This window comes from Morone saxatilis, unplaced genomic scaffold, assembly GCF_004916995.1.
Source record: "Morone saxatilis isolate NCDOM2014 unplaced genomic scaffold, NCSU_SB_2.0 Contig24, whole genome shotgun sequence".
Taxonomy (NCBI): domain Eukaryota; kingdom Metazoa; phylum Chordata; class Actinopteri; family Moronidae; genus Morone; species Morone saxatilis.
Genome location: NW_023339807.1, coordinates 15,626,650 through 15,654,017, shown reverse-complemented (window position 1 = coordinate 15,654,017; position 27,368 = coordinate 15,626,650). Strand labels below are relative to the sequence as shown.

The 27,368-nt window shown below is 41.9% G+C and overlaps 4 protein-coding genes across 5 annotated transcripts in view; 2 read left to right on the top strand and 2 right to left on the bottom strand.

Moving 5' to 3' along the window:
* The window catches only part of itga10 (integrin, alpha 10), a gene marked incomplete in the record, with an annotated part of 28,051 nt that extends 20,245 nt beyond the window's left edge, over window positions 1-7,806 (top strand). The window contains 22 exon segments of the mRNA XM_035671740.1: window positions 1,486-1,651; window positions 2,338-2,411; window positions 2,501-2,645; window positions 3,064-3,212; window positions 3,346-3,489; window positions 3,662-3,868; window positions 3,957-4,087; window positions 4,364-4,530; window positions 4,696-4,838; window positions 4,956-5,066; window positions 5,177-5,262; window positions 5,371-5,512; window positions 5,626-5,718; window positions 5,836-5,912; window positions 6,030-6,119; window positions 6,216-6,300; window positions 6,431-6,544; window positions 6,619-6,726; window positions 6,809-6,922; window positions 7,004-7,099; window positions 7,183-7,296; window positions 7,388-7,806. Of these exon segments, the coding sequence (XP_035527633.1) occupies window positions 1,486-1,651; window positions 2,338-2,411; window positions 2,501-2,645; window positions 3,064-3,212; window positions 3,346-3,489; window positions 3,662-3,868; window positions 3,957-4,087; window positions 4,364-4,530; window positions 4,696-4,838; window positions 4,956-5,066; window positions 5,177-5,262; window positions 5,371-5,512; window positions 5,626-5,718; window positions 5,836-5,912; window positions 6,030-6,119; window positions 6,216-6,300; window positions 6,431-6,544; window positions 6,619-6,726; window positions 6,809-6,922; window positions 7,004-7,099; window positions 7,183-7,296; window positions 7,388-7,441 (2,610 nt within the window).
* polr3c (polymerase (RNA) III (DNA directed) polypeptide C) lies at window positions 7,684-13,699 on the bottom strand. 2 transcript variants are annotated; one of them, XM_035671742.1, is made up of 13 exons: window positions 13,561-13,699; window positions 12,370-12,516; window positions 11,509-11,773; window positions 10,938-11,248; window positions 10,725-10,829; window positions 10,117-10,290; window positions 9,970-10,021; window positions 9,822-9,882; window positions 9,576-9,726; window positions 8,937-9,038; window positions 8,789-8,838; window positions 8,174-8,323; window positions 7,684-8,062 (listed from the first exon to the last, which is right to left on the bottom strand). In XM_035671742.1, exons 2-13 carry the CDS (start codon window positions 12,514-12,516, stop codon window positions 7,984-7,986), a joined length of 1,647 nt encoding a protein of 548 aa, XP_035527635.1. In that variant the 5' UTR covers window positions 13,561-13,699; the 3' UTR covers window positions 7,684-7,983. The 2 variants fall into 2 exon arrangements, with proteins under 2 accessions (XP_035527635.1, XP_035527634.1); XM_035671741.1 differs by lacking the exon at window positions 13,561-13,699 and having other exon boundaries at window positions 12,370-12,555.
* On the top strand, window positions 13,643-21,394 carry rnf115 (ring finger protein 115). The gene is made up of 9 exons (XM_035671745.1): window positions 13,643-13,888; window positions 16,644-16,702; window positions 16,962-17,016; window positions 17,290-17,573; window positions 17,757-17,825; window positions 17,920-17,992; window positions 18,109-18,202; window positions 19,103-19,218; window positions 20,736-21,394. Exons 1-9 carry the CDS (start codon window positions 13,667-13,669, stop codon window positions 20,853-20,855), a joined length of 1,092 nt encoding a protein of 363 aa, XP_035527638.1. The 5' UTR covers window positions 13,643-13,666; the 3' UTR covers window positions 20,856-21,394.
* gba (glucosidase, beta, acid) lies at window positions 21,079-27,235 on the bottom strand. Its single transcript, XM_035671743.1, has 12 exons — window positions 27,101-27,235; window positions 26,834-26,911; window positions 26,499-26,690; window positions 26,271-26,417; window positions 25,380-25,513; window positions 25,128-25,300; window positions 24,940-25,029; window positions 24,708-24,855; window positions 23,497-23,721; window positions 22,874-23,037; window positions 22,642-22,758; window positions 21,079-22,554 (listed from the first exon to the last, which is right to left on the bottom strand). The coding sequence occupies exons 2-12, from the start codon at window positions 26,904-26,906 to the stop codon at window positions 22,449-22,451; spliced, it is 1,569 nt and encodes a 522-aa protein (XP_035527636.1). The 5' UTR covers window positions 26,907-26,911; window positions 27,101-27,235; the 3' UTR covers window positions 21,079-22,448.
* Between the last annotated feature and the right edge of the window lie 133 nt (window positions 27,236-27,368).

Here is a 27,368-nt window from a genome sequence, read left to right as displayed (position 1 = left end):
GATCATTTATCAAATGTGTTCTAGTTCCATCCTCAATTTCCCCATAAAACAAAAATAGCAATCTTGCACAAATTATGCTCTTCGCTGTGTGCCAGAACACTGCACCAAACCACTTTGTGGATTACTGATTACACAAATCAACAAATAAATAAATCAATGGTAGTAAAAAAGAAAAAGGAAAAATTCTGAAATGTGAAGATTTGTTGCTTTTCTGTTTCATACCATGGTAAGTCACTAACTTCTGGTTTTCTGCCTGATGGTCAGACAAAATAAGCAATCTGTATACATCAAGTTGGGCTCTGGGAATCTAGTGACAGTTTAAAGTACCACTGTGTCAGATTGAGTGACATCATCATCTGAATACAGCTCAGCCTTCCAAACATACAGGAGAAACTATGGTGAAAGAAAAAGGGGTGCCCAGTCTGCTCAGTTGGTTGAGCTGGCACCCCGTGTACTGAGGCTGAGTCCGTGCTGCAGCGGCCCAGGGTTCGAGTCCCACCTGCGGCCCTTTGCTGTGTGTCGTCCCCTCTCTCTCTGCCCCCCTTTCCTGTCTGTCTTCAGCTGTCGCTATAATAAAAGCAATTAAAAGAAGTAAAAGTAGTCATTGTGCAGAAAAATGGTCATTGTCAGTGTTTTACTATCAGCCTATTATGGTGTTTGTGGTTTAATATTACTGCTGCATTACTGTGCATTAATGTGCATGTTGCATTTCACTGCTGTGGATGTTTATGGTTAAGCTAATTTTAGAACTACTTTATTTACTGTTGGATAGTTTAATCTACAGCAATGCATCATATTCTATATCAGGGGTTAGCAACCTTTACTATCAAAAGCCATCTTTGGCAACAACAAAAAAATCCCTGCGGATATAGCACACCAGAAAGCTAATAGCGTTGGTGGTAAGCAAACACACATCCACGCACTATTCATTATTTCTCTGTAAAAAAACTTTTATCTTTTTAGATTTGGAATCCATGGCTATTGTAGTTAGGGAGACTCAAGACTAGTAACCACAGCTATTGAGGTTTGGCAAATATATTGCAAAAGGCGGCAGGTCACGACGTAACTAAGTTTATCTGGTGTGTAACGGCTACACATTGGCCCTCTCTTCTCTTCCCTCAAATTTCAATGATGAAGACACAGTAGGTGCTGAAATATTGGTCTGTTTGCAGGCAGCAAATCCATCAGTGTGCTCCAGTCCCTTTTTTTTTTCCTGATCCGCACCTGATTCAGCTTCATACTGCTGGAAGATTTGCTGAGAACCTTGTTTCATCTCTCTTCACAGTCCCTCAGAAACATGGGGAAGCAATTCCTCTGATTCATGCCAAAAAGTCTGTTTATGCTCTCTGTTTTTCTCGCTTTCGCCCCCTTTCTCTGCCTCCAGCTTAATCCCTCAATGTTATATTGTTATCTGCTTATTCAGTTACCGTATTGTCTCTTTTTAAAGTATTTTTCCCTCTCTCTTTCTCTCACGCTGGGCTCCAGGTACTGGGTCATTACATCCGTCGGCAGCAGGACCCCGAGACATTCATTAATGAGATCAAGTTTATCGCCAGCGACCCTGATGACAAATACTTTTTCAATGTGACTAATGAAGCCGCTCTCAATGACATTGTGGATGCCCTGGGAGATCGCATCTTCACTCTGGAAGGTTTGTGGAGGAATGAAGGAAAGATGTTTGAAAAGAAAGAAAGCAGCAATGTTGCACTCATGATTGGCACCAATAATCTCAGCAAACCACATGATTTATCAGTAGGGTTCATTTGAAAATAATCCATCAAGATGTAAATATAGTTGGGTCGCATGACGCATAAAAAGAATAAAAGCATAAAAATACAGATATTTACTGTATACTGTGTATATATAGTTGGGATTTCATTAATGCAAGGGTCATTATAACATAACATTAACATTAATAGTAATAGTAAATTAGATGAGGAAGAATGAAATATAAGAATGTTAGACAGAAATGAAGAAAGAATATTTAAGTGGGTGGGATTGGGTCCATGTGAAAAAATAAACGGTAGTTCTGCAGAGAAAGCAAGAAAAGGAAAAGAAGGTAGAGGGAGTGTACAGCTATCACAATAGTTGCGGGAACATGAGAGGAAGGCTGATAAAAAGTGATGCCACCCTTTAAATGTTTGGGGAACTCAGAGAAGCAGGGACAGGAGGAAAGGAAAGGGTGAGGCATGTCTGCCACCTGTGGTCTTCATGGTGAGTGAGGGGCTAATGATGCCATCTAGACCAGACCCTGAGAGGGAGAGGAAGGAAGGGAGGAGATGTGTAAAGAAACATGACAATGAAGAAGACTGACTTGCTGTCTCTGTCTGCTTGTAGGCACACTGGGCTACAACGAGAGCTCGTTCCACATGGAGATGTCTCAGATCGGCTTCTCCACACACACACTGGATGTAAGTCTGATCAGCTGTTCATCTTTGTATGAATTGCTTTACCTGCGTTTCAACTGTGTGTTTCATACATGCCCCTTTCTGCTCTTCAGGATGGCATTTTGTTTGGGACGGTGGGTGCCTATGACTGGGACGGTGGAGTGCTGAAGGAAGGGATCAATGGACGCATAACGCCATCCAGAGAGGCTTTTAAAAGCGAGTTTCCACTGGAGCTCAAAAATCATGCTGCTTATTTAGGTACCCACATATGACAGTATCACACTACAGGATCATACTTTTTGCGTGTGTTACTATTGCACAGATTATTGTGTTATTGTGTACTATAGCTTGGACTGATTTGAAAACCTGTGCAATTGGGGCACGATGCAAAAGTTAGTTGTGATCCTACCTAAAACATCCTTGTTTGCTTATTGTTTATCTCTCAAATCTCACATCAGAGCTTTCTACCAGCATGTAGAAACACACCACACCAGAGTAGGTTGAAGTCAGACCACACTTTAAACTGCACGAACATGTAACTCTGCAAGTTGATTTTCATGGTCCAAATGGTCAACCACAGACAGTATGCTTGATTTAAAGTAATGACTCTTACCTCTCTCTATTGAAGGCCATAGATTAGGTTGCAATATTGGATGATGTGTATTTATGTTTCCAGGTTACACAGTGTCATCTGTGGTAGTTGGTGACTGGAGGAGACTGTATGTTGCTGGGGCTCCTCGATTCAAACACAAAGGCAAAGTCATCCTGTTTGAACTCAGTGAAGACGGCAATGTCAACATTGTACAGGCCCTCAATGGAGAACAGGTAACAGGTCTTCATGAGTCTCTCCTCTCCCTTCAGTCACTTTTATCTATTTAATACAGCAGAAAACAGCAGAGATTAAAGCAAGGGCTCCACCTACTGGCAGTAAGCTGAAAGAGCGTGTTTCTGTCTGTAGATTGGATCTTACTATGGCAGCGAGGTGTGTGGGCTCGATATCGACCAGGATGGCATCACTGATGTCCTTCTGGTTGCAGCTCCAATGTTCCTTGGCTCAGGAAACAAGGAGGCTGGTAAAGTCTACATCTACTCCCTCAGTGGGGTAAGACAGCATTGGCACTGATCATTCCTTATGGAGTATTATGCAATCACTACAAGATTATGTTGTTTACTTGTTTTCATTGCAATTTTCTCAATATCTATTTTTTTTCATCCCCTGAATGTTACCCTCCAACTTTTCTATCTTCCTTCCCTCTTCTTTCTTTTTCTCCCAGGAAGAGAAGTTTGTATCTAATGGTACTCTGAAGTCTGAGGATAAGACCCAGGATGCCAGGTTTGGTTATGCACTGGCAGCCGCTCCAGACCTCAACCACGACGGCTTCACTGACCTACTGGTGGGAGCCCCGCTGGAGGATGAACACAGGGGGGCCATCTATGTCTACCATGGAGACGGTATTCATATCATCCACAATTATAAGCAGGTACTTGTAATTTGCCCACAGATATATTCTCACTCGTGTATTTCAGGTTTCATTAAAACTGAGTTCTGTTTTTGTTTCTGCCTCACAGCGTATTCCAGGGTCATCGATTTCCCCCTCCCTGCAGTATTTTGGCCGCAGTGTGAGTGCTCGGTTGGACTTGGACGGAGATGATCTAATAGACTTGGCAGTGGGTGCACATGGCAGTGCTGTGCTGCTCAGGTGGGTAGAGGCAGATTCGGGAGGGGAGAGAAGGGCATTGCCAGAACAGATTCTATTTTATAGCTGCAGGCATTGGGAGATAAGGAAGCTAGACAACACATTAAATGCAACTACAGCCAGTTAATTTCTATGTTAAAGGAAATAAATCATACAAAAAGAAGCTATATTTAATTTCCCATATAGATTAAAATCATCTACTGGCTTCTACATTTTTATGGTGTCACACGGCTGCAAATTAAATCATGTTTTATCCTCCACTGTCCCTCCTGTCCCCAGCTCTCGAAGTATAGTCCAGATCAATGTGAGTCTGTCCTTCGAGCCGCACTCCATCAACGTCATTCAGAAGACCTGCCAGAGGGGAGCCAGAGAATCAGCCTGTCTCAATGCCACTGCCTGCTTCAAAACTGTGTCCCGCTCTCCTGGACCACACAGCAACAGCTTTGGTATAACGCTTTATTTATTCATAAACCCCAAAGTCACAGACATGCCCTCTCTCTAAGCCTTACAACAAGCACTGTAAGTGTTGTGAATTGGCCAGTCACACAAATAATTAGAATGGGAATTTTCCAACACTCACCATCTGTCTCAACTGCCTGCTCCCTCCTCAGATCTGTGGGTGTCGGCCATGTTGGACGACAGGAAGTTGTCTGCGCGGGCACTGTTTGACGACAGCTCCCACCGGCAGACCCAGCTGGCAGTCCGAGTTCACACAGGACAAACTCTCTGCTATAAGCTGCCCTTCCATGTCTATGTGAGTGTTTGCACATACATCAACCACAAGTTAAACATGAAAACATAATTCATACAGGTACAACAGGAGAAACTGAATGACTTTAATTTATCACATTTGTTTCTGTCTTTGTTGTAGGACACAGCAGATTACATCCGTCCAATTAGCTTCTCACTGCGGTTTAAGATCAACAATACAGAGAGTGGTCCGGTGTTGGATGAAGGCTGGCCAACAACTGTGAAGAAATCTGTGAGTGGCACAGCATTGACTGTTATCGTTAACAACTTTCTTACTGCACCACATTTCCACCCTTTTTTTCTCCATCAAACACACTGTCCTCTCCACGTGTGCCTCTCCAGATCCAGTTCTTTAAAGACTGTGGCGAGGATGATGTGTGTACGACAGATCTGGTGCTGCAGGCTCATATGGACATCTCTGGGACAAGGTACAGATCTGAGATGTTCCTCTATTCTCTTTTCTTTCCACATGAGTTTGATAGATATCTGCTTGTTTGTTAGGTTTCAGTGAGTTTTTCATTGTGTTTTCTCCACAGACAGAAGCCTTATGTGATTCGCAGCCCTCGTAGGCGTCTGGCGGTGGAGGTGCAGCTTCAGAACAGACTGGAAAACGCCTACAACACCAGCCTGACGCTGCACTATTCACGCAACCTGCACTTCTCCAGCCTCAGCATTAGGGTAAACCACACACCTATATTGCTAACACATAACTCAACATACAATTTACACAGACCTACAAAGACAAACTAACGCACAGTTTCTGTTTCTCACTTTTGTTTCTTTTGATGTAGGAGGATGCCCACTTTAAGATTGAGTGTACAGCCCTTGGTGCCAACAGCCACTCGTGTAATGTCAGCTATCCAGTATTTCGCTCCCAGTCAAAAGTAGGTCCATGCCGAGGAAATAGCTCCATCACTCTCTCGACTCAGCCCACTCATACTTCACTTCCTCCAGGTGAAATGTGTCACTTCAGCAGGTTGTTCTCTCTTTTTATTTTTCAGGTTAACTTCATGTTGGAGTTTGAGTTCAGCTGCACATCTCTGCACAGTAGAGTTCAGATGAAGCTTAATGCTGACAGGTAGCTCCCCAAAGCAACATGTTCTGTATACTCCATAAGGTTTTTAATATGGTTTCTATAACAAGAGATTAAAAGTGTGAAAAGCACAGATTATGTAACCCTCTGGTTCTTTTACAGCGACAGCGTGGAGAGAGAGGATACTTTGGAGGACAACAGTGTTCAGCTGCAGAGTTTTGTTCAGTATGAACCAGACTTGTTTGTTAGCAGGTGTGTGCATAATACTGTATATATTCAACAATCAGATATTTTAGTTACTTTAAATACATTGTATTAATGTAATGTTTTCCCCGTTTTTCTGTGTAGTGACTCTAATTTGAACCGATATGAGGTCCACCCCACTCGGACAGTGTCAGAGGCAATTGGACCAGAGTTCTTCACGCACCTCAGGGTAAATCTGTGGACCACATTCCATGTTCAGTTTATAAACCTTCAAGTTATTGTAAATCTCCCAGTAAACTCTAAAGTCACTCTAAAAAACAAAGACTCAATTAGAGAAATTTTTGTTTGTGCGTTTGTAGCTGCAGAACCTCGGCTGTTACTCAGTGAGTAATCTGGAGCTCAGGCTGCATCTGCCCTCTGTGGCTGCTGGAGACAGAGTCTTTATGACTGTCACTGATGTCTTTTCATACAACGTGAGTAGTGCTTCCGCGTGAGTGTTTGTATCTCTCTTTTAGAATATATTTGACATATTTAAATTGCTCCTTAGGCCACAGGGGTGAACTGCAGCGTGCTGAGTGATTTGGCCCAGCTAAAGGCCAGACAGAGGGATGTACGCTCCCTTCATCCTGAAGACATGATGCAGGATGACATACTGGTGAGGCCCCTGGTAGCACAGCAGCCACTGAACACTGTGCAGTGCCACTACACATGGTAACATGCTGTTTGTTTGTATCTAGAACTGTAGCAGGTCATGGTGCACGGAGATTGTGTGCAAAGTCCAGCAGCTTCTAAGAGGCCAGGCGGCCGTCATTCGCGTCAGCCGGAGAGTTCATGATGATTTTTTCAGAAAAGTGAGTTACACAACACCACGCAGACGCTTATTACAACCGACTTTTTCTGTCCTATGACACACTGTGTGTCTCTTGTTGTAGGCCAAATATAAGTCAGTGAGGATAATAGGTGCCTATCGCCTCGCAGCTCAGGAGACTAACCTCGTTACTCTGGGTACAGGAACAGTCTGGAGGGAGGTAAGAAGACTGCAGTGTGGTTGTAAGTGGAAGAATGGCATTTACTTTCTCTAATTTCTCCCTTCATCTATTTTTTTCTGTAGACTGTACTGGAGGTGCTAAAGGGCAGAGCTATTCCCATCTCGCTGTGGATTCTGATCGGCAGCATCATTGGAGGCTTGCTACTACTGGCCCTTATCATTTTCATACTATGGAAGGTACTTTCATGTTACATTTCCCTTCAAATTTCTTCAGTAAAAATTAGTGCGCTGTGGCCAGAATATCAATCTATATCTCACTTCTTATCAGCTGGGATTCTTCACACGCAAACAGAGAGGAGAGGATGAGAACCATGAGGACTGAGCCCTACTTTTGCTGCCATGACAACAGTCATTTGCCATGACGAATAACACATGAGGCGAGTCCACCTCAGACCAGGCACAGAGATAGTACTGGGATTGGATTCGATACACAGACGCAACAGGGACCTCCAGGACCAAAGAGAGCACCTCGAGGGTTAAACAGAAATGCACTACCCACTATTTCCAGGGTCGGGAGCACTTATGTAAATAATCTTTTTCTAATTTCAAGGAAAAACCAAAGTGTATTAAACCACAATTCTTCTATTTAATATACAGACATCTTTATGGTTTTACATTTCAAATGATCACTTTGTCCAATGTTTGTCTTACAGTTTTGTGTTAATGGAATAAACCTGTTGAAAATAAGTATTCTTGTACTCAGTTTATTCATTTGCTGATGCATGCAATAAAAACAAGGAAAAAAAACTATTTAGAATTTATTCCAATCCAAACTGAAACATTGCAGCTATATAATCTAAAACATATTTGACAGCAATTATACACAAGTACTATGTGTGAGTTCTCATGCTTGTACACCTGCTCTCAACTTGTGGCAGTGGAGTTGACGTACGATTCTAGCAGAAAGATGGTTTCATCTACCTGGTTTTCTGCTGAATCTAACCTGCAGGGGAAAAGAACAATAGTGAAAATGGTAACACCAACTAACCAAAAACCTGATTCAATAATGTCACCTGTGGAAAAGGGAATTCTAGTTTTGTTCTTTTATTCCTACTTGTTGATATGAAGCCGCAAGGCCTCCAGCTGTTGCTTTTCAGGAGCGGTAATCATCTCCTCGACCTCCGTCAGCTGTTCAGGCTCGGCCCCGCTTGCCTGCAGAGATGCTAGAATGGCCTCGATTCGCTGGGATTTCTCCAGCAGACGCCTGCCAGTCAAGCAGAAAACCAATCAACCACTGATCTGTGACACGGATTTTTTTTATGATGATAAAGTGATGATAAATCTGGCTTGCGAGGACAATAGCTGCGTTTACATGGACCATAACATTCCACTGAAAATCTGAATAATTACCCAGTCAGAAAAAAGGGTCCGTAGCCTAAAACAAGATGTCACACTGTATAAGTGCATATCAGTAACATCAGGTGACCCAAACAATGCAGGACCAGTTGTTTGTTATATTTCAGGCAGATTAGACACTTCACAGCAGGCAAGATGTCAGAAAAGCATTGCATTCTGAGTAAACATGTAACATGTAACTGCACATCTTATCAGATCACTTTATTTATTATTGTCTAATCACAATGACTATAGTCGGCTTAAAGAAATACTGTCCATGTAACCGCAGCTAGTGAGACAGAGAAAACTTGAAATAAAATTATAATGAACTCACTTGCTTTCTTTGGTCTCAAACAGGCGTCGCTCTATAAGGTTGGCTACTGTCTGCACAGAAAAATGACAGAGAGACATACTGACAGAGATACTGATACAGAGGTGTAAAAAAAATCAGCAGTCCACTGATTAGTAGTGCATTGTTTTACCTTGTAGCAGTTCTGAAGCAGCATTCTTGCAGTTGGGAGTTGGTTGACGGTGTAAAGATAGAAGGTACGAGAGGGAGCATAGTCAGGAGTCTTTGGGATTTCCTGAAGAATACAAAAATATCATGGCTGTTCAGAGAGAATGAGTAGGTAGATTAAAGAATGAGAACTACGGCTGCTTCCTCAAATTTGATGACTCAAATCATCTAAGAGTGCCTGTTCAAACTGTCAATATTAAATTCCTCCTCCATCATTGTCCACAGAATAAAAGATTAAGTTGCGATGCTTTGTAGGTCTAGTTTTAAAAATAACTCATTCACTTAGTGCATCTTCAAAAAGTGTGCCAGATAATTTTCAAAGTAGGTTTTTGGATCAGATTTTTTTGGACTACTCCTACGTTCCAGGCAGTCACTCATGTTAATACTCCTGGCCTGAAGAGACTTGAAACTTGCTTTGTATATTTAATCACAGTGATGTCCTCTTCTTTTTGTCAAAGTTACAAATTATTTCTGGCAACAGTTAAGAGGGAGGACTGTTTTGGAAGCTAGAGTTTAAAAGTTCAGAGTTGGGTAATAGCTTAGTAAGAACACATGAATGTGAAGAGAGGAGCTGTGAAAGCATCTTCGCGTGTCAGGCGTGTACCTGCAGCTGCACCAGGTTCTGTGAAAGCAGCGTGTAGAGCATATCTTTAGCCTCTTTGGCTGGTATCATGGCAAAATCCTCCACCTGCTTCTGCTCCAGATGACGTTTCCTTAGCAACAGACGGAAGATGCGTGCTGATCGGGAGCCAAATCTGGCGACAGATTAAAAGTGATTAAATGAATAATGAGTTGCTGATGACAGGACAATCGCACATAAAGACGATTTTAAAAACACACACTCACTTACCTCTCCTGTACTACAGACTCAAGCGTGGCCCGAGCTAGATTGGCCAGCGCTTTGTGGAGATCTGAGAGGTGAGTTAAGAGAAGCAAACCACGTGTTTCATGAATTACATGTGTTGGTTCTTGACAATATGCTCAACGAAAAAGGATACTGACGACGTACATCCCTCCTCCGCTTTCACCAGCCTTCCCCACAAACTCCATCTAGAAAATGAAAAGGACAAGTAGATCTAAAAAAAATCTTGTAGATTAAAAATTAAGATTGGCAAATGTGACATGTGCCTTGCAGACGGTCATACCGGGTCATCAACCAGCAGTGTGAGGTACTGGTCTAAGATGGGTCTGGGGATGTTGTAACTACTTGGGAGGGATCTGAAGATCTCGTTGGCTGAGAGGGGCTTCGTGCAGGTGGCTGTGGGCGAGGTCGTCACCTCACTCATCCTCAGCATCGTCCTCACTATCTCACTGCTAGTCTGAGTTATTAAGATGAAGTGATTTAGAACAATCATTATAAAAAGTCATACCATAATAATAACAATAAAAATAATAATAATAGGTCCTACTATAAAAAAACAGGCAAGATAGGAAAAACGATACCACTCTCATATCTCTACAGCAAATATTAAGCTGTTAGCTTAGCTTAGTATAAAGACTGGAAACAGGGGTGAACAGCTAGCCTGACTCGGTCTAAAAGGTAACAAAATCTGCCTACCATCACCTCTAAAGCTCACTAATATCTTGTTTGTTTACCCTGTGCAAAGGTTTAAAGTCTTGTCATCACCATCAGGCTGCCAGGCAAACAGTGGGCGAGATATAACATGTTAATTAGAGAGCTTTAAAATGTACTAAAAGGCAGATTTTGTCATGAGAGTGGTATTAATCTTCTCAGTGGTATTAATCTTCTAACCTGGTCCAGTTTGTTGGCTACAGCACTGATGATGGCCTGGTCTCTGAAGTGGAGATGGAACCTCTCAAAATTCACCTGCCAGTAAATCCCCTCATCACCATGTGCCTGAGCAGAAGAGATGAGAGACAGAGATGAAGATGAACAATACGTGATTTGAGTTCTGGAGAGCAGCAAATGTGTTAAAAGTATAACTAATATGTTCAAAACACCCACCTCTGAATCCATTTTAGTCTTCTTTGCATTCCTTTGGTCCTCTCCATCCTCATTGGAGAGACGCCGTTTGCCTCTCCCTATGAGTGTCACGTGAGGTACCCTGTAACAGTCGGGGAAGCTCTCTGGTGTGGGCGGGGCGGTGCTAACGGGGGCAGCGGGAGTACCAGGGATAGCAGGGGTTGCAGGGGTAGCTGGAGCGGCACTGTCTTTTGTTCCTGCTCCCACCATTGGAGGGCAGCGTTGAAGAAAATGGGTCTCCACCAGTTTGGAGAAGGCAGAAGACACTTCACTGTAATCCATGCTGCGCCCCTCTAGAACAGGAAAGACAAGGTGGAAATTGCTGTTGTAGTTTATATTTTGAGGGATGTTTGCTCGTTTGACAGGTGTTACGTGGTGGTTCCCACTTGCTAATCCTGCCTGGTTCCCGCTGAGGCTTTCCTACCCTTTAGCCAAATGTATGTATTTTATGGTAACTGCCAAGAAAGCAGTAGTGGTAATTGGTAAACAATAATAGTGGAGACATGAATGGTTCCCTACAGTCCTTGACTGATACAGACACTGAGATACTGACCCTCCATGTTCTGCGTGAGGCGGTCGGCGACTGTCTTAACCGTGCTACTCATGGTCATGTCACCTCTCTGTAGTAACTCCTCTATGATGAGCTCGCCGGTGTCACCGTACAGGGTTTTGGCAGTGTATATGTAGCGTGGGTATCGCAGAATTCTCAGAATCCGATCACAGCTGGTCCGATACTCGGTGGGGCTCCCGGGTGCTTTACGACCTGAGCTGAACACACAGGTCCCATGCTGCACGAGCACACACAAGGACTTCTTCACCTACAATAAGACAGCAAATGGTATGGAAGAGGTGCTTTACCATCATGACTCCCTTGACATGCACACGAAAAACTGGTTACTAATCATACTAAATAAAGGCAGAAAATACATTGGTATATTGTAAATAACGGACTAGCATGTTTTGTGCTACTGCCAGTAATCAGATTTTCCTTTTACTAAAAGAATCTAATGTCTACCTTCTTTGCACTAATGTACTAAAAAAACATGTAACATTATTATTTTTTTAATTCCCTGGCATTGCAGCAACATTACTTTGCAACATGATGTTAAAATCTTTTTCAAAATCACAGCTAAGGTTATAAATAAACAAGTAATCAGGTTTCTGGAGCAGTAATGTAAAGGGACACAGGGTTTTGCATTTAAACGGATGAAAAAAACTACTACTGCACTACTGCTGCAAATGTGGAATAATCACTGTCTGTAATATTACACCTACAAACGGCTGGACCACTAAACTTCGCCTGAAAATGCTGAAAAGCAGTGTATATACAGCTAAATACATAAAGTATAATCATCTCTCCTAGTGTGAAGTTGAGACACTAAAAGCGTAGACACAGTAAATGTAGGAGCGGTACCAGGTCCAGTGAAATCCCAGTCTCATGAATGATGGTTCTTAAATTCTGTGCTCCACTTTTGAGCAGGTGTGTTCCCACTTTCGCCACCACTTCTCCAAAGTGCTCCTGCAGCAGGAGACCACACAGACGCACCTCCTGGGCAGTCATCTGCACAGACAAACGCATAGAAAAACCACACAGAAACATTCAGATGAAGAAAGGTCTCACATCCAGGCTCACTACAAGTTTCCAGACAACCTACATTAAGCACCTGCATCCACAGTAAATACAACACTGTCTATGTTCTTTTAATATTTAGTATATATTGTAAGCTGAGCTTTACTGGTTGACTTTTCAGAACACCTCATAATAAAGCACTAATTAAAAATATAAATACATAGTAAACATAACATTGATCATTTCATGTATTTCTGATGCATTTTCTTACTATTTCATTTGAAGTTTGCATTTTGTTTTGATAGTGGCTGGCTGCCACCAAAGGAGGGATTATCTTTTGGAACAATAAGACTTTCTCAGAGCACAGACGTTGCTAATAATATTAACAATGGCTCTATTTATTCAAGTGTCCCAAAAATCTGCGACAGTGAGTCAGCATGCACAGTATGAGGACTCTGAAGCATCATTAATTTAATTATTAAAAATAATAATAATGTTATTATTTACACAGGGGGGTGTTCCTTCTGCCAGTCGACTGTAATAAACAATTTGTTTCAGCACTAGTAGGATGAATCACTTTTGGAGTTGGACCCATAATAAGTGACCTGACTAAATATCCAAATACATTGGTCTCTGCTGCTTTAATTTTGGATAATTTGTTTGTTAATTTGCCTCTCAAAACTTTATGGCAGTGCAATAAGAGACTGGCCTCAGAAACTGCTACACAATTGAACTGCCCAGCAATAAGTTACCAACATTCAACCTTTAATTATGCCCATTCCTTACATATATTTTGTAATTTAGTGGGTTTGTGAGTACATTGCTAAAATCACTGATCCACACTGCAAAAAAACTGCTGCTTTGTAGAGTATATATATATATACACATAAATGATCAGTGTTTGTCAACCATTCAGTGACAACAACAAGAGGCTACACTTCAGTCCTACAGAACTAACTTATCCAGTTGAACAGAAGTCTAACAACACCACCTGAACATCGAGCCATCTGAACCTCCTCACCACGTTTCACAAACCTTTCCAACAGTGAGCCTTCTGTGCAGAGGCGATCCTCGCTTCCAAGCAACCCCACAGACTGACCGCCGACTGAACACATGCGGGCCTCAGTCTCGTTGACAACACATGAACACTTCCGCTCTCCGGCTCTGCTGCTCTCCCTGGCTCGGATTTGCCCAGCGGTGCCGCGGTGCATGCCGGGCTGGAGGCGGACAGCTGTCTTCAGTTTGTGGAGGACCGACGTCAGTGTTTGTGCTGCTCTGGGGGAAGATGGCGGAGGCTGCGGCTGTTTCACCGCATCGGTTTTTCTGTCACTGTTGTAAGGGAGAAGTGAACCCCAAACTCCCGGTAAGGCAGACGCGTTTTCTCTCGTTGTCTTGTCGCACTCTCCGGTATACTGTGTGCGGTTGACAGGTCGGCTTCGCTCCGGTACACCGTTTGTTTGTTTCGCTCGCTACAGCTAAAACACGAAGCTAGCCCAGTTAGCAGGTAGCAGCGTTTGTTGTTGTTAACTCTCTAAATAAACTCGTGACACTCGCAAATGTCTCCGTCCTAAAAAAAACAGACAACAAAGGCAAATATCTACAGGTTTAGTTGGGCTCGCATGTTTAGGACATTTCTGTCAAAGCACTGTGTTTGACGCCTTGCTTTGACAGCTTGGGGGGGTTTTATGTTTTTGCACGAAACAACACTTAACAGCTGAGAGAAGAGAGGAAGGTTGTTACCTTGTCATTTTGATATTATAGGCGGTGTTTACAGTAGTTGTTTGATTATTGGCTGTTTTCGTGTCCAGTTTTTATTTCCAAACGCGGCAGGGCGAGTTGGGGAATTTTCAGGGAACATTAACATCTAACTAGATTTTGGTTTCAGTTTTAAAGTCAAACGTGAGAGCAAAAGGCCGACGTGAGCCACATCTTACAAGACTTTTACTAACCTCAGGGTGTATACATGCATCCACATACTGGACAGTCGTGAGGGTTTCCTACTTGCACTCAGTTACCAGTTTATTAGGTACACCTAGCTTAAACTAATCCTGTGTAATACAGCAGCCCGGTAGAAACTCCGGATTCACGGAGGTTAAAATGGTTTGTTGAAACTGTTCTTAGAGAGTTGTTAATTCAACTCATTGGTCAATTTGGAAGCTGTTGTTTGTGGTGTGGTTAACTTATGTCGTGTTACACTGACTAGAGCTGAAATGATTAGTTAAGAATTGATTTAGTTGATCAAGAGACAGTTTTGGTATATTTGAGGCTATGTCAAATGAAAGATGAAGCTGGTTTTCATATTTTTTTAATGATATAAAATTGACTATATTAATTAGTTTTAGTTTCTGTTGTTTTTATTGCATTTTAAAATGTCAGCTTTTTGTCAATTGTGACGGGCAGTATGACTCTTTTGAGTTTGAGTGTATATTTTAAATGCGCTGGCAGTCACAATGTCAGTAAGTCAGTCCACTAGATTATCTTGTCAGCTGAATTCTTATTTTTATGTTATGGTTTGGGGTAATTCCAGCCTGCCATGTCACTGACTCTAAATTGGCCTGCTTGTCTCAGACACACTCAGTCCTGTGGCATGTCTTCACTGAGCCAACGGACTGCAACACCCAGTCTTTCCCCCCCTACACTACTACAGAATATCCAGAGGACCATCTCTGTCATGTATCCATTTATACAACAGATGTGATAACCTTTCTATTGGCAAATGACACACAACTCACTTTAACTGTGGATGTGACCATGACCCTAGTTTTAGATCCACATTTTTGTTTTTTAGAAACCAAGCCAAGAGATGTTAAGTTGTCATGTGAGTTTGAGCAAAGCATTCATTTGTATTCTGTTTTCAAAAGCATCCAGTGACCTCCAAATATAACACAATATACATAATATAATATAGTATTTAAAAATGTGACCTACTTTTTTAAATTAAATTAAAAAAAATCTGTTATAAAATAAAACATATTAAATGACACCACTTCAGTTCTGATCTCTTGGTTGAGAAACCATGGCTTACAGTAAGTGGACAACATAGGATCCAGCTGTACAAACTGGCAGTAGTGCCTTCCTCATTCTGTGTAGGTGGTTTCTAAAACACTCTACAAATTAGGTGTGGTTGGCAGACCAGCTCTACCTCCTGGGCTACATTCATAAAACACTGGTTGTCATACAAATCTGGCTGATATTATTCATGCAAAGACAAACTGCCAGTATGTTGTTTTGTTGACCGAACCGGTCAGCATATTGTCTTTACAATGCTTTATCGATTGCTTTAAATAGGCGGTAGATAAAATATAAAATAATATTTTTCAGATATCACAATATGGCAAGATTCAAGATTCAAAAGAACTTTATTTGCCATTTCGTGCTTGCCACACATAGGACACTCATGTGCGGTTTGGTTGCTCAGAGAGTTCAAGTCATCAGTATAAAAAAGACACACAAGGGAAGACATAAATCTATCTATTAAAACATACAGTGATGTTTTAAATTGGCACGAAACCATTTAAAAGGTGGTAAATGTGCATTGTTGAAATTGCACATGTATATTGCCATATTGCATATTGCACAGGCCCCGCCCGGACAAACATAATATAATATAATGCTAATATGATATATTATAGTGCAAGTTGCATCTGTAAGTGGGGTTGCACAGGATATGACAAGGCCCCAAATGCAGCATGTGAATATTTTAGAACAACACAGTGAACTTCTTTCAGTTTCATCAAACAAAACATGTTACATGTGGAATACAAAAGCCTCAGTCATGCATTTCCTTATAATTACTGGATAATAAAATCATAATACAATTAGATCATATCACCGCAGACCTATCACCAGTATAGTTGATTGACAGAAAATAACAATCTGCAGCGACTTTAATAATCAGTTTTTATTTATTTCATTTTGAAAGCAGTCTCCAGCGTGAGAATGCTCTCCTCTGCTCTATATCGTTATCACCTATCAATATCGTTGGGTCATGGACTGTTGGTCAGACAAAAGAAGGCGTTTTAATACGTCACACAGGCTTCTAGGAAATTCTAATGAGCATTTTTTCTAACCTTTTGTGACTCCTGCGTTAACGTAGTCTTTGTGGTGACTCTCTCTAGGAGTACATCTGTCCAAGATGCGATTCAGGGTTCATAGAGGAAGTAACAGAAGACTCCAGGTAAGAGATGTATATATTATTCTAGCTATCTACCTCACGTCTCCAAACAACATGAGAGGTGAAGGCATTTTAGTGTTGATCTGGAACAAAAGCAGGCACATGGGCTGTCAGACATTTTCTCATGCTCATTTACAAGAACCCAAGTGTTGCACTGTGGATGCCTGTAGGCTTTTGTCCCAGGCTAGCACTGACCCCGAACCTCTGTATAGGGTTCTAATAATAAGGTGTCTTTTGTCCCCTTGTGCGCTGTTTCCCTCAGTCTCCTAGAGGGTGGCGCTAATGGCATAGATGACACAGCCACACAGTTTGCAGAGGTAAGAACTGATCTGAGGGAGTTGGGGGAGATTGGGGTGGAGATGAGGGTAAAGAGGATTGATTGCAATTATTTTATGTGTTTTGATTAACATTGTCTTCTTCTTTCCCTGCCTTTTTTCCCTGTCCTTCATTTTGCTATTACATGTTGGCTCCCCCCCTCCCCGTCGTGCTGCCTGCTTTCCTATCCTTAATCCCACTTTCTGTCGGAAAATCCCTCTTTCCCTCAAACCCTTACCTGTCTGCTCCCCCGTCCGATCCCAACATCCCTGTAGTTATGGCACCTGTTGTTACTGGAGCGGCCATTTACAACAGACAGCGACACACCTGACTCGGAACCTCGGCTCCCTGGAGGTCGCTTGGGGAGTCTCAGTGACCTGGGGGGGTTGGGAGGGGGACCAATCGGGGGGTCAGTCCCAGCAGGCCTAGGAGGACCTATGGGGGGTCTACTAGGAGCTGGGGAACACTGGGGACCAGGACGTCCCCCTCGCCTGCACAGCCAGAGGAGATACCGGTCCAGAGGCAGCAGTAGACCAGACCGCTCACCTGCTGTGGAGGGGTGAGTAACTGACCTGTTCAGCTTTCTCCTCTTCTGTCTTCTTTACCATCCCCTTGGCTCTCCTCTCCACTCTTCATGCTCCCACTTATAATAATGACAGTGCTATTTATGCTCTCATAAGTCTAAGTGTTCTTGTTTTTGCCGGTGACATTAACTGTTGTGTATTTTCTCTCTGTGTCTCAGGATTGTACAACAGTTTCTCGCCGGCCTCTTTGCTAACTCTGGAGTCCCTGGTTCACCTCCCCTCTCATGGTAAGATGACATTACGGTAGCGTCACGGTGTTAGTGCTAGCGTCACAGCGTGAGTGCTATTTCTTATCAACTTGTGGTGTCTGTGTCTCTCCAGGACGGGGATGCTGCACTCTAACCCAGGGGATTACGCATGGGGACAGGGAGGGTTAGACGCTGTGATAACACAGGTAAACCAAATTTATTAGGTCTTTATTCAAACCTCGTGTACCTTTTTGTTTTTTTTTGTTTTTTTTGTTTTTTTTTTCTTCTGAAGTTTACAAATGTATGTGTGTGTGTGTTTTAGTTACTAGGTCAGTTAGAGAACACAGGACCTCCTCCAGCAGAGAAAGAGAAGATCTCTTCTCTCCCAACTGTCAATATCTCTCAGGAACAAGCAGGTCAGTAATTGTTTTCCTATTTGTCTCACTCGATCTCTCCATGTCTTTCTTGTCGTGTCCCTGAAATAGAAATTGCAGTACTGCTTATGTACACGGCTGGAGCTGCCAGTCTGATCCTATGTATGCAATAACTGTACTGTATTTAGCTATGTACACACCTTGGGTTGGAAAAGTTGTTTGTGAATCTATTATTAACTAATCTAATAGTGTGTAAAGGCATCACTAAGTGCTTAGTAACTACTGGCTAGTTTAAAGTAGTGATTTAAATTAAAAATGTGCTTATAACACATCTGTCATTATATAAATACATGCTTATTTGTTTAGAAGTCTCTGCAGCACTTGGATACGGCATGAAAAGGCACGTGTGTTTATATGCTGTTGCTGCCTGCCAAGAGAAGCCTCTGAAACTGTCTGTTAACCTTGAGAGTATCAACAGTTTGTTCCATGAATTTCTTTAAGATGGCGTTGTTTTGCTCCTTGCTGGTCTTTCACATCCCCTGTTTTTTCTCTACGTAGTCCTCTTGTGTGTCTGTTCTTCTTGACTTCCTCTTCTGTGTATGCTGTCCTATTTTGCCACTCAGCTGTAACTGTGTGGTTAGTTCTGCAGCCCCAGCTTCTACAGGGCCTTTGGTAGCTGCCGTATTTAGACAAATGATAGTCCGTATGTCTTTTTTTTTTTGCCCTATCAGCATCAGGCCAATATCTATGCTTGGTACCCTTAAAATATTTCACTACCCTGCTAAGGAACTTGATGAGGCAAACATAAATTTGGTACTAATGATCTGACACATCTCCCTTCAACAAATCTAGCTAGTCATTACCAAGTGACTGATAATACTAGAAATGAGTTACCACAGGGGTATTGATAGCTAATTAAGGTGTCTCTCCTCTCTCCTGTAGACTGCTGTATGGAATGTCCGGTGTGCAAAGAGGACTTTGCAGTGGGGGAGCCAGTCAGACAGCTACCCTGTAACCACTTCTTTCATTCAGACTGTATAGTACCATGGCTGGAAATGGTGAGTCGCAGCAAACAAGATACAACTTTGTAAAATAAACTGGATCTTAATGACGTGTAATACTGTACATTAGATATTCACAGCACTCATTAAGACCTAGAGGCAATTTGAGCACATGCTTTGGCTACCGGGCAGTCCACATGGAAACATCAGGGCTGATGTGTGATATTCTAAATTTTTTTTTTATTGTCAAAAAATCCAATGCAAAAACCAAAACAAACACTAAATGAGTCCATTGTCCCCCATCTGAGACACTGAATACGTAAGAGCTTTTTAATAACTGCTCACAAATATATACTCTAATATTTTAAAAACTAAATCATTTACTAAAACAGCTGGTGGCTATTTCCAGTTGTGGATTCATTTGGTGTGCTAGCTTTGCGGCTGTGGCTCAGGAGATAGAGCGAGTACACTAATCTCTGGGTTGGCGGTCAGATCTTCCTGGCCACATGTCATAGTGTCCTTGGGCAAGACACTCAACCCTGTGTTGCTCCTGATGGGCAGTTCAGCACCTTGGATGGTAGCTCTGTTGCCATCAGTGTGTGTGAATAAGAGGCCAATTGTAATGTGACTTGGCTGTTAAAGTAGACAAGTGCTATGTAAGAAAAGATTTACCATTAAGTGAGTATTTACAGCACCAGGATCATGTATGTGATCAACTCGAATAAACATTTACCTTGTTTATTGTAATGAAGGAACATGGCTCATTGATGTGTTCTTATATAGTTGTTGGACAACAAATGGAGGCTAATGGCACAGAGGAATAACCTGTATCAGACTTTGGTTACACAGGAACGATTTGTTGGTTGGATCAATCGATTGTTGGCTTTGGTCTTTTCAAGAGATTTGTCGACAAAAGGAATATATAATATTGCCAGCCTTAACCTTAGAATGGGTTCTGTTAAAGTAATGTCTGTAGTGAAAAGCTGTGTTTGTGTTCGTAAATGATTGTTTTAGGATTTGTTTACCCATACAGAAGTGGCCCTATTCTACCAGAAATGGATTCAAATGACCAAATATCCTGGAAATGATCTAATGTCCTCCAAAAATTTGAATGATCTAATGTCCTCCAAAAATTTGAATTGTATTTTAGCCCCTCACCCAGACTACTTGTGTAAACTTAGTTTAGAGGCAAACTGTAGTCAAATCACCGGAAACGCTGCAGAAAAATCGGCTGTGGTGAGAACAGCAAGCTAATGCAGAGTGTCTCATAAATGCCTGTAATGAACCTCATTAAAAAATGAGGAATAAAACTGGGAAAAACAATAATAGGCCTACCATTAAATTATATGACCATTTGTGAGCCAGTGCTGTCCTGTATTGTAAAGAAAGTTCCTGGAAAGGATGTGGACAGTGATTTATTTCAATTTAAAAGTGGGGAATTTTGCTGAGGTATACTTCTGGCAGTACAGCCTGAGCGTCATGTAAAATAGGAATCAGGACATAATTAATAAGGAGTTGCTTGTTAAAACTGCCCAAAGCTAATGTTCTCTGTATTCTGTTCTGTGGCCGTACAGCATGACACATGTCCAGTGTGTAGGAAGAGTTTGAACGGAGAAGACAGCAGCAGCCAGCCCCCATCAGAGTCCCCCTCCCTCTCCATGGACCCCCGCACACAGGAGAGATGGTCCTTCTGAGGCACCCACCTGTCTCATCCCTCGGTTCTCCTCGCCTACATCCAACAACACACCGAGAAGACAAACTTCTCACTTTCCTCTTTTCATCTCTGTTGCAGTCATAATCATCTCATTTTTTGTATTTTTATTTTCTATTTTAATGCCTTCTTCCTCAAACATGTATACAGATACCCGTACAGACGTCTTAACGGTCACATGAGGTCTGCTAGATCTCTCTCTTCTGTTTTTTTTTTTTTTTTTGCCTAATAACAAACCAGCCTAGATTGATGATCAAGCCCATGTCTTCAATACTTCCACTCCACAAACTCCTTTTCCATCTTTCTCGAAATGCACTGCTGCAATACACTATTGTGGGGAAATGCCAGACTTTATATCATACACCATGCCCTTTTTACTCATTGGGAAATTAGCTAAATGCTGCAACTGAGCCCTGTATGGCATATGGGAATACTGAAGGGGTCACTATCACTCTTGGCATTTACAAGGACTGGACCCGCCAACACCTACAGCCCTGCAATAAATATTATGTTTATGAAGGGTATAATGTTTAGTTTTTGTTGAGATTATGTCAGCAAGATGTTGATTGAACTGTGGGTCGCTGCCGTTTAATGGCCACAAATACAAAACTGTGACATCAAATGCAAGCAAAGGAGGATTCCTTACACCTTTCGGGACTCTACTGCATCTGAAAGAATTTAAATGTTATACGAGTAAGGGAATGAAATTAAAAATCTATGGAGCGCAGCCCATTATCTAATGCTTTAGATTTAAAAATACTTCTCCTGGTGTATATATTATAAACAGATGGCATCCCTGTCATTTTATTCCTCTGTTTATTGCTGTCTTTTGTTTCACATTTTTATCACTTTTTTGGTTGATGTAAATAATTTTAGTCCAACAACTTATGGTTTGCAAAGGAAAAAAAAACATTGAGAATGGACACACAAATGTGAAATACCTGGTTATCGAACTGTATATTATATATATGAAAAAATGTCTATGATGTATTAATAAATTGACAAAAAAACTGTCATAGTTTAATTGTCATTGTGTACATTTTATGCCCTCTCTGCACCCAAAGATACCTGACTTTGGATATTTTAAAACAATTGGTTCTTTATTTAACATTAAAATAATGATTAAATAGCAATAGCAGAAGGCATTTACAAATTATGTACATTATTTATATTTCTGTAGAGATAAGACATGTCGCGGACACTTCGAGCATCTTATTAGCTGGAAATCAAGGCACCAGTTACACTTCAGCACAGGTCATTCTGGTGATACATTCACTTCTTTCAGGTACCATTCCTGATAAGAATCGGCACATAAAAAAACATTTCAAGGATTGTGGATGAAAATCACATTAGCGGAGGTTAATGAGTGACCAATGAAATCACTAAAGCTGTGCAGATAAAAAATAATCTGGTACCAGCTAATAGAAAAATGTGCTGTTGAGTGGCTTGTAAGAGTAATAACTGGAAACAAGAAGGTTCCAACATAAACGCTTACTCTTTGTGGTGTGTTAAAATGTGCATGGAAGTATTTATAATGTGGTTCAAGTAAAACAAATGCATGTGCAACTTTTAATGATCAGTGTGTGTTCCAAGCAAGTGTGAGCAAAGAATGAGCCGGGGCAGTGGAGGGGATGTAGCCCACAGCGGGATCCCACACCTCAAACTGGACCTCTGATGATGACCTACAGAGACCAAGCATAGAGTAGAATTAATCTCTTGTCATCTGCACAAAAAATTAAGAGAATAAAAACACATTTCCCATGTTATACCTGTTGAGTATGATGAACACTACTGAGCCATCTAGTCTGATGAAGGCAGAGTACTCCAGGTGTGTTTTCTGACTAGCAGACACACCCACTCTCAGAGACCCCTCCCACAAGAACTTGCTGTGTAAAAAAAACAAAACAAAAAGATGATTTGTGTGTCTCATTAGACTCCTTGTAATACTGGAACAGATGAAATATTCCATTCAGTGCGATCATGTTAGACCCAGTTTCCTACCTGAAGTGGGCCATGCTATAGAAGGATGGCTGCTTGTAGAAGACATCACGCTTTGCATCTACTATAACGGGACTGTCTACAAAGTTTTTAACCCAGTTTGGTCCACCAGTCTGGTCCAGTGCCAGGTTCCAGTCAGTCCAACCCACCACATAATGATTTAGGTCCTGCCGTGGAGAAAACACCCACAGTTTAGTATCTAGCCTGTGCTTTGTAGCTGTAGTTAGAGGTGTTCTTTTGTTTAAATGAATCCATTGGACTGGTGCCTGGTGTTCTCTTTAAATGTCACAAGGACAGCACATCTACATAAACAAATCCCTCCTGATTCTCAAGATGTCTAGAGTCTGAATGCGCCCATGCAAAATGGATAGAATGGAGGGAGTCCAATTTCCTTTGAAAGAATGAAGAAAGAAGAAACAAAACACCAGTTCCAGCTTGCTTTGAAGGCCTGCAGGCAGTTTCTGAAGATTGTCTGCAACAGACTGCAACCTGTAAACCTGCACTGCAGCATCGAGGGAGGTGATTCACCTTTAAGAAACAACTCGCAGCCTGCCAAATCTCACATCTGTTACTCTGGATCTGACTGAACAGGCATAACCCTCATGCATAAGCTAAGATGATCTTACCTCTATAATGTCATGTGCGTACTGTTCGGCCCTGTCCCAGCTGCCCAGCTTCACGCCTCTGTCTAGTGGATTCCAGCCAGAGCAGGCCTCTGTGCCAAACAGGTAATACTCTGGGTAGAGATGATGGGTGACTCCGAGGCTTATCTCAGCTGGAACAAGGCAGTCCATGTACCAGTGAACTGCCACACCATGAATGTACCTCCCAGCGTGAACATCATTTAGGACCTGGAGGAAGCAGGGGGAAACAAGTCTTGAGTCAAAACAGAGTTTCCACATGAATTGCATGCAAATATTTTCTCTTTCCTGCTGTAGACAGTAATGTTCGTTAATAAATGTTTTTGTATCCGATTGCGGGCTGTGGAGAGACGTTAGACACCTAACAGTGGGATTTGTGCCACTGTGGACTGTGCTGTTCATTCCTTTTTATAGGATTTTCATCACACCTGTAGAAAACACTACTGCTAGCAACACTAACTCATTGTCTCACAATGGGCAAGTTTCGATTTGAGCAACAACTTAAATACATTTTCTACTGGTTAATTGATCCAAACATATTATGCTGCTCATCCGGGTCCAGATAATCATTCATATAATTAATTATATCACCAGGAATATTGTTTTATATATATACTGCTGGGAAGTGCTGAAAAGTGTAATGTAATAGCAATATCATCCCCACTGGTTTTCCATTATACTTTGGTTAGTATGATCGTGAAACAGGTATTAAATTGCGTTTTATGGGATAGTAAAAAAGGTCATAAAAAGTCTTATTAAAGACGATAAAAGCCCAAAGACTATTACCAAAAAGTCTTTAAATCTAACTCGAACTCTACAGAAATCTGCTTTTTTGAACAAGCCTTATTTATTCTTGTCCTTGACTCTTGTGACAACCTCTCAGTGAAGACAAACACTTTTCTTCAGGAATCTATCTGATATACTGGTAGTTTGGAGTCTTCCCTCTCCTCCTCCAGAGCATATGGTAGTTAACTACACTTATTTTAGCTTTCCCCCAGCACCTAACCACATTTAACTTACCTCATATCTTCTTTATTGTGTTGATTTTAACTTGTATTGTATTATGCATTATATTTTAAGTATCATATTAAAATATTTTAGTATTGATTTATCTATTTTCTTGTCTGCAATGCCAGTGTAGCCTACAGCAAAGTTTACCACGACCTTTCCCACTATCTCTCCGTCCTTGGACTCACCACTTTAGCCCAGTGAGGCAGCAGCAGGCGGTTGTCATCCAGTATGAGTATGTGTGTGTGTGGGTGTGACGAAGCGTGCAGGGCAGGGCCCAGGTCCAGAGCTACCCAGTCCCTCTGCTCCTCAGGAGTGAAGCCCAGAGCCTGGAAACTGCAGTGAGACAAAGATGCTTCTCAGTCTGTTGTGAAATTCAAGAGTCGTGACGATTCTATGTAATCTAATGTGAGGAGAGACCTGTAGTTAGTCATCTGTCCTGCAGAGGGCTCATTCCCTGTGGTCAAGGCCCAGAAGGTCAAGTTATATTTAGCATATTCCTCAAGGAACCTGAGAGGAAAGAAAAAGGTGACCACCGCAATAAGTTCCCCTTGTATCACGCATTACCAACATGAGACATCACATTCAGGTAAAGCCGCTCATGTCACCTGATATAGTACTGAGCCCAGGTTTTATACTCCTTGCCCCCAGGCTGGCCCTTTAGGGAGCCCTTCCCCACGAGTGCACCATTAGTTTTCATCCAGGCGGGGGCGCTCCAGGCACTGGCCAGCAGTGACAGAGGGCGAGGAGACAAGGCCTGAGCACGCTGCAGGAGAGGGATCTAAGAAGAAGAAGAGAGATCAGAGGGATGGAGTGATGGACATGTGTTTATGTGTGAGAGGAGAGGAGGAGAGAGAGACCTTCATGTTGATGTCCTCAGGGGCCAGTGTGAAATTGTCCAGGTTGTAGTCTCCAGGTGTGTCATCATAGGTGTACAGACGGGTGGAGAAGTCACAGCTGGCCATGGGCACACGCACCACGCTGTAGCCGATACCTGCCAGAGACAGACCATCAATAACAGCTAAGCCTGTGCGATCATTTAATATGATCGACTTGTAGAAGAAAATATTTGGATGATACATGGGAAACCTCTGCACTCAGTTACTCAAACCCATGGGTCAACAGTATCGTAGCAACGACACATGTATATAACATATATACATGTTTGTAAAACTTTCTGTTGTCCAAATGAATTATTGAGGTCATTATAACACTATAATGTTGTTGTAAGCAGTGTCAACAACTGTAACTCCTCCCGAGGGCACGCATAAGTGAATGCTGGTCTATAAAACAGATAATTAAGTAAATATCAAGTACGTTTCCATAGGAGAAGTTGCACAATTGGACAAATACTGTACATTAAACACTTAAAATATTCATATATCGGCTTACAACTACAATATAGAATGTTAATAACCATTTATTAAATGTTTATATAGTAGTTATGAAAAATGGGGGAGTTACGTAGTTTAAGTACTATATAAACATTTAATAAATGGTTAGGGGGAGTTACAGTAAAGAATTACATACTGAAGTTTTGCTTTAACACATACAAAGTTTGCTCTCATGTAAACAACTGAATATAGTTAATTGCTTCAGTTTCTGAGTAACTCTTAGCCATACAGTCTACAAACAGACAAAAATTAATAATAAATGCATATTATTTTTTGGATATTCCTGGGATTTATGGTCACATTATGCTTCTCTGATATATTACCCTACTATTTTTTCCTCCCTTTTACTTGGCATACCTTCAGGGGAAAAGTACTGGCGTAGCAGCTGGTCCTGTGCACCAGCAGAGAGAGACAGGATGTTAATGGCTGCTGCGTCTGTCATAGCTCCACCGAATCCCCTGATCTTCTGGTACTTCTGGTAGGGAACAACGGTTAACCTGATACCTGAACGAGACACACAAAGAAAAAGAGATGCTTTGCACCTGCTCCAACATCACAGACATCCTGTAAAAGCCCAAACCTCACCTGCCCCGCTGCTCTTCACCTGGACCTGAGCCTGGCCCCCCTTCAGTCTGCTGCCGGCCATGCTGGAAAGGTAGGAGGAGTACTGGCCCAGAGGAGGCAGGGAGACTGACCCAACACTATCACAGTAGGTTGAATTACACTCACACACCACAGAGTCATGGCCAAAGTTTCTGGCAACACATTCAGTGCTTCCTGGCAGGGGAAGAAGTCAGAAAAAAAAAACATTATTGTTTCTATGCTGATGTATAAAATTTACTTCACATGCAGGCAAAAACAGTGGATACAACCACTGGGACAACTGCAACCCAGACCAGGTGTTTTCTGTGTTGTGTTACCTGTACAGAGGGTCACTTCTGCTTTGAGGAAAACAAGGACCACAAATACAGATGATGGCAACAAAAACGCCATTTTATCTAAAAACAAAGAAAACCCAGATTAAACTACAGGGCTGTGAGTTTAAATTCCATCAAATATGTTTTAAAATCAGTATTAAAAATAGTAAAAATACTAGTTAACAACACTAAAGTGCTCCTTTCATTTAGCTGACACACACACATTGTATTGTCATGTCATTGAGATGATTTTAGAGAGGATTATCTCACCTTGAAGGATCCGGATACAAGCTCTGGCATGTCCTGCAGGTTAGTTCAAATAGTTACACTCGACCGTCACCTTAACTGGGCCCAATCTGTCATACCAACCACTTTGTTTTGGCGATCAAATACGACTTTTGGCCGGTCATGTGACTGTGAAGTATCACGTGAACAACCGTGTAATAGTCTGACCGGCCGCCAGGTGGCGCTTTACCATAAACGAGGCTAATGAATGAGGGCATTAATGTGTTTGACTACCCTGATGTCATTCAAGGTT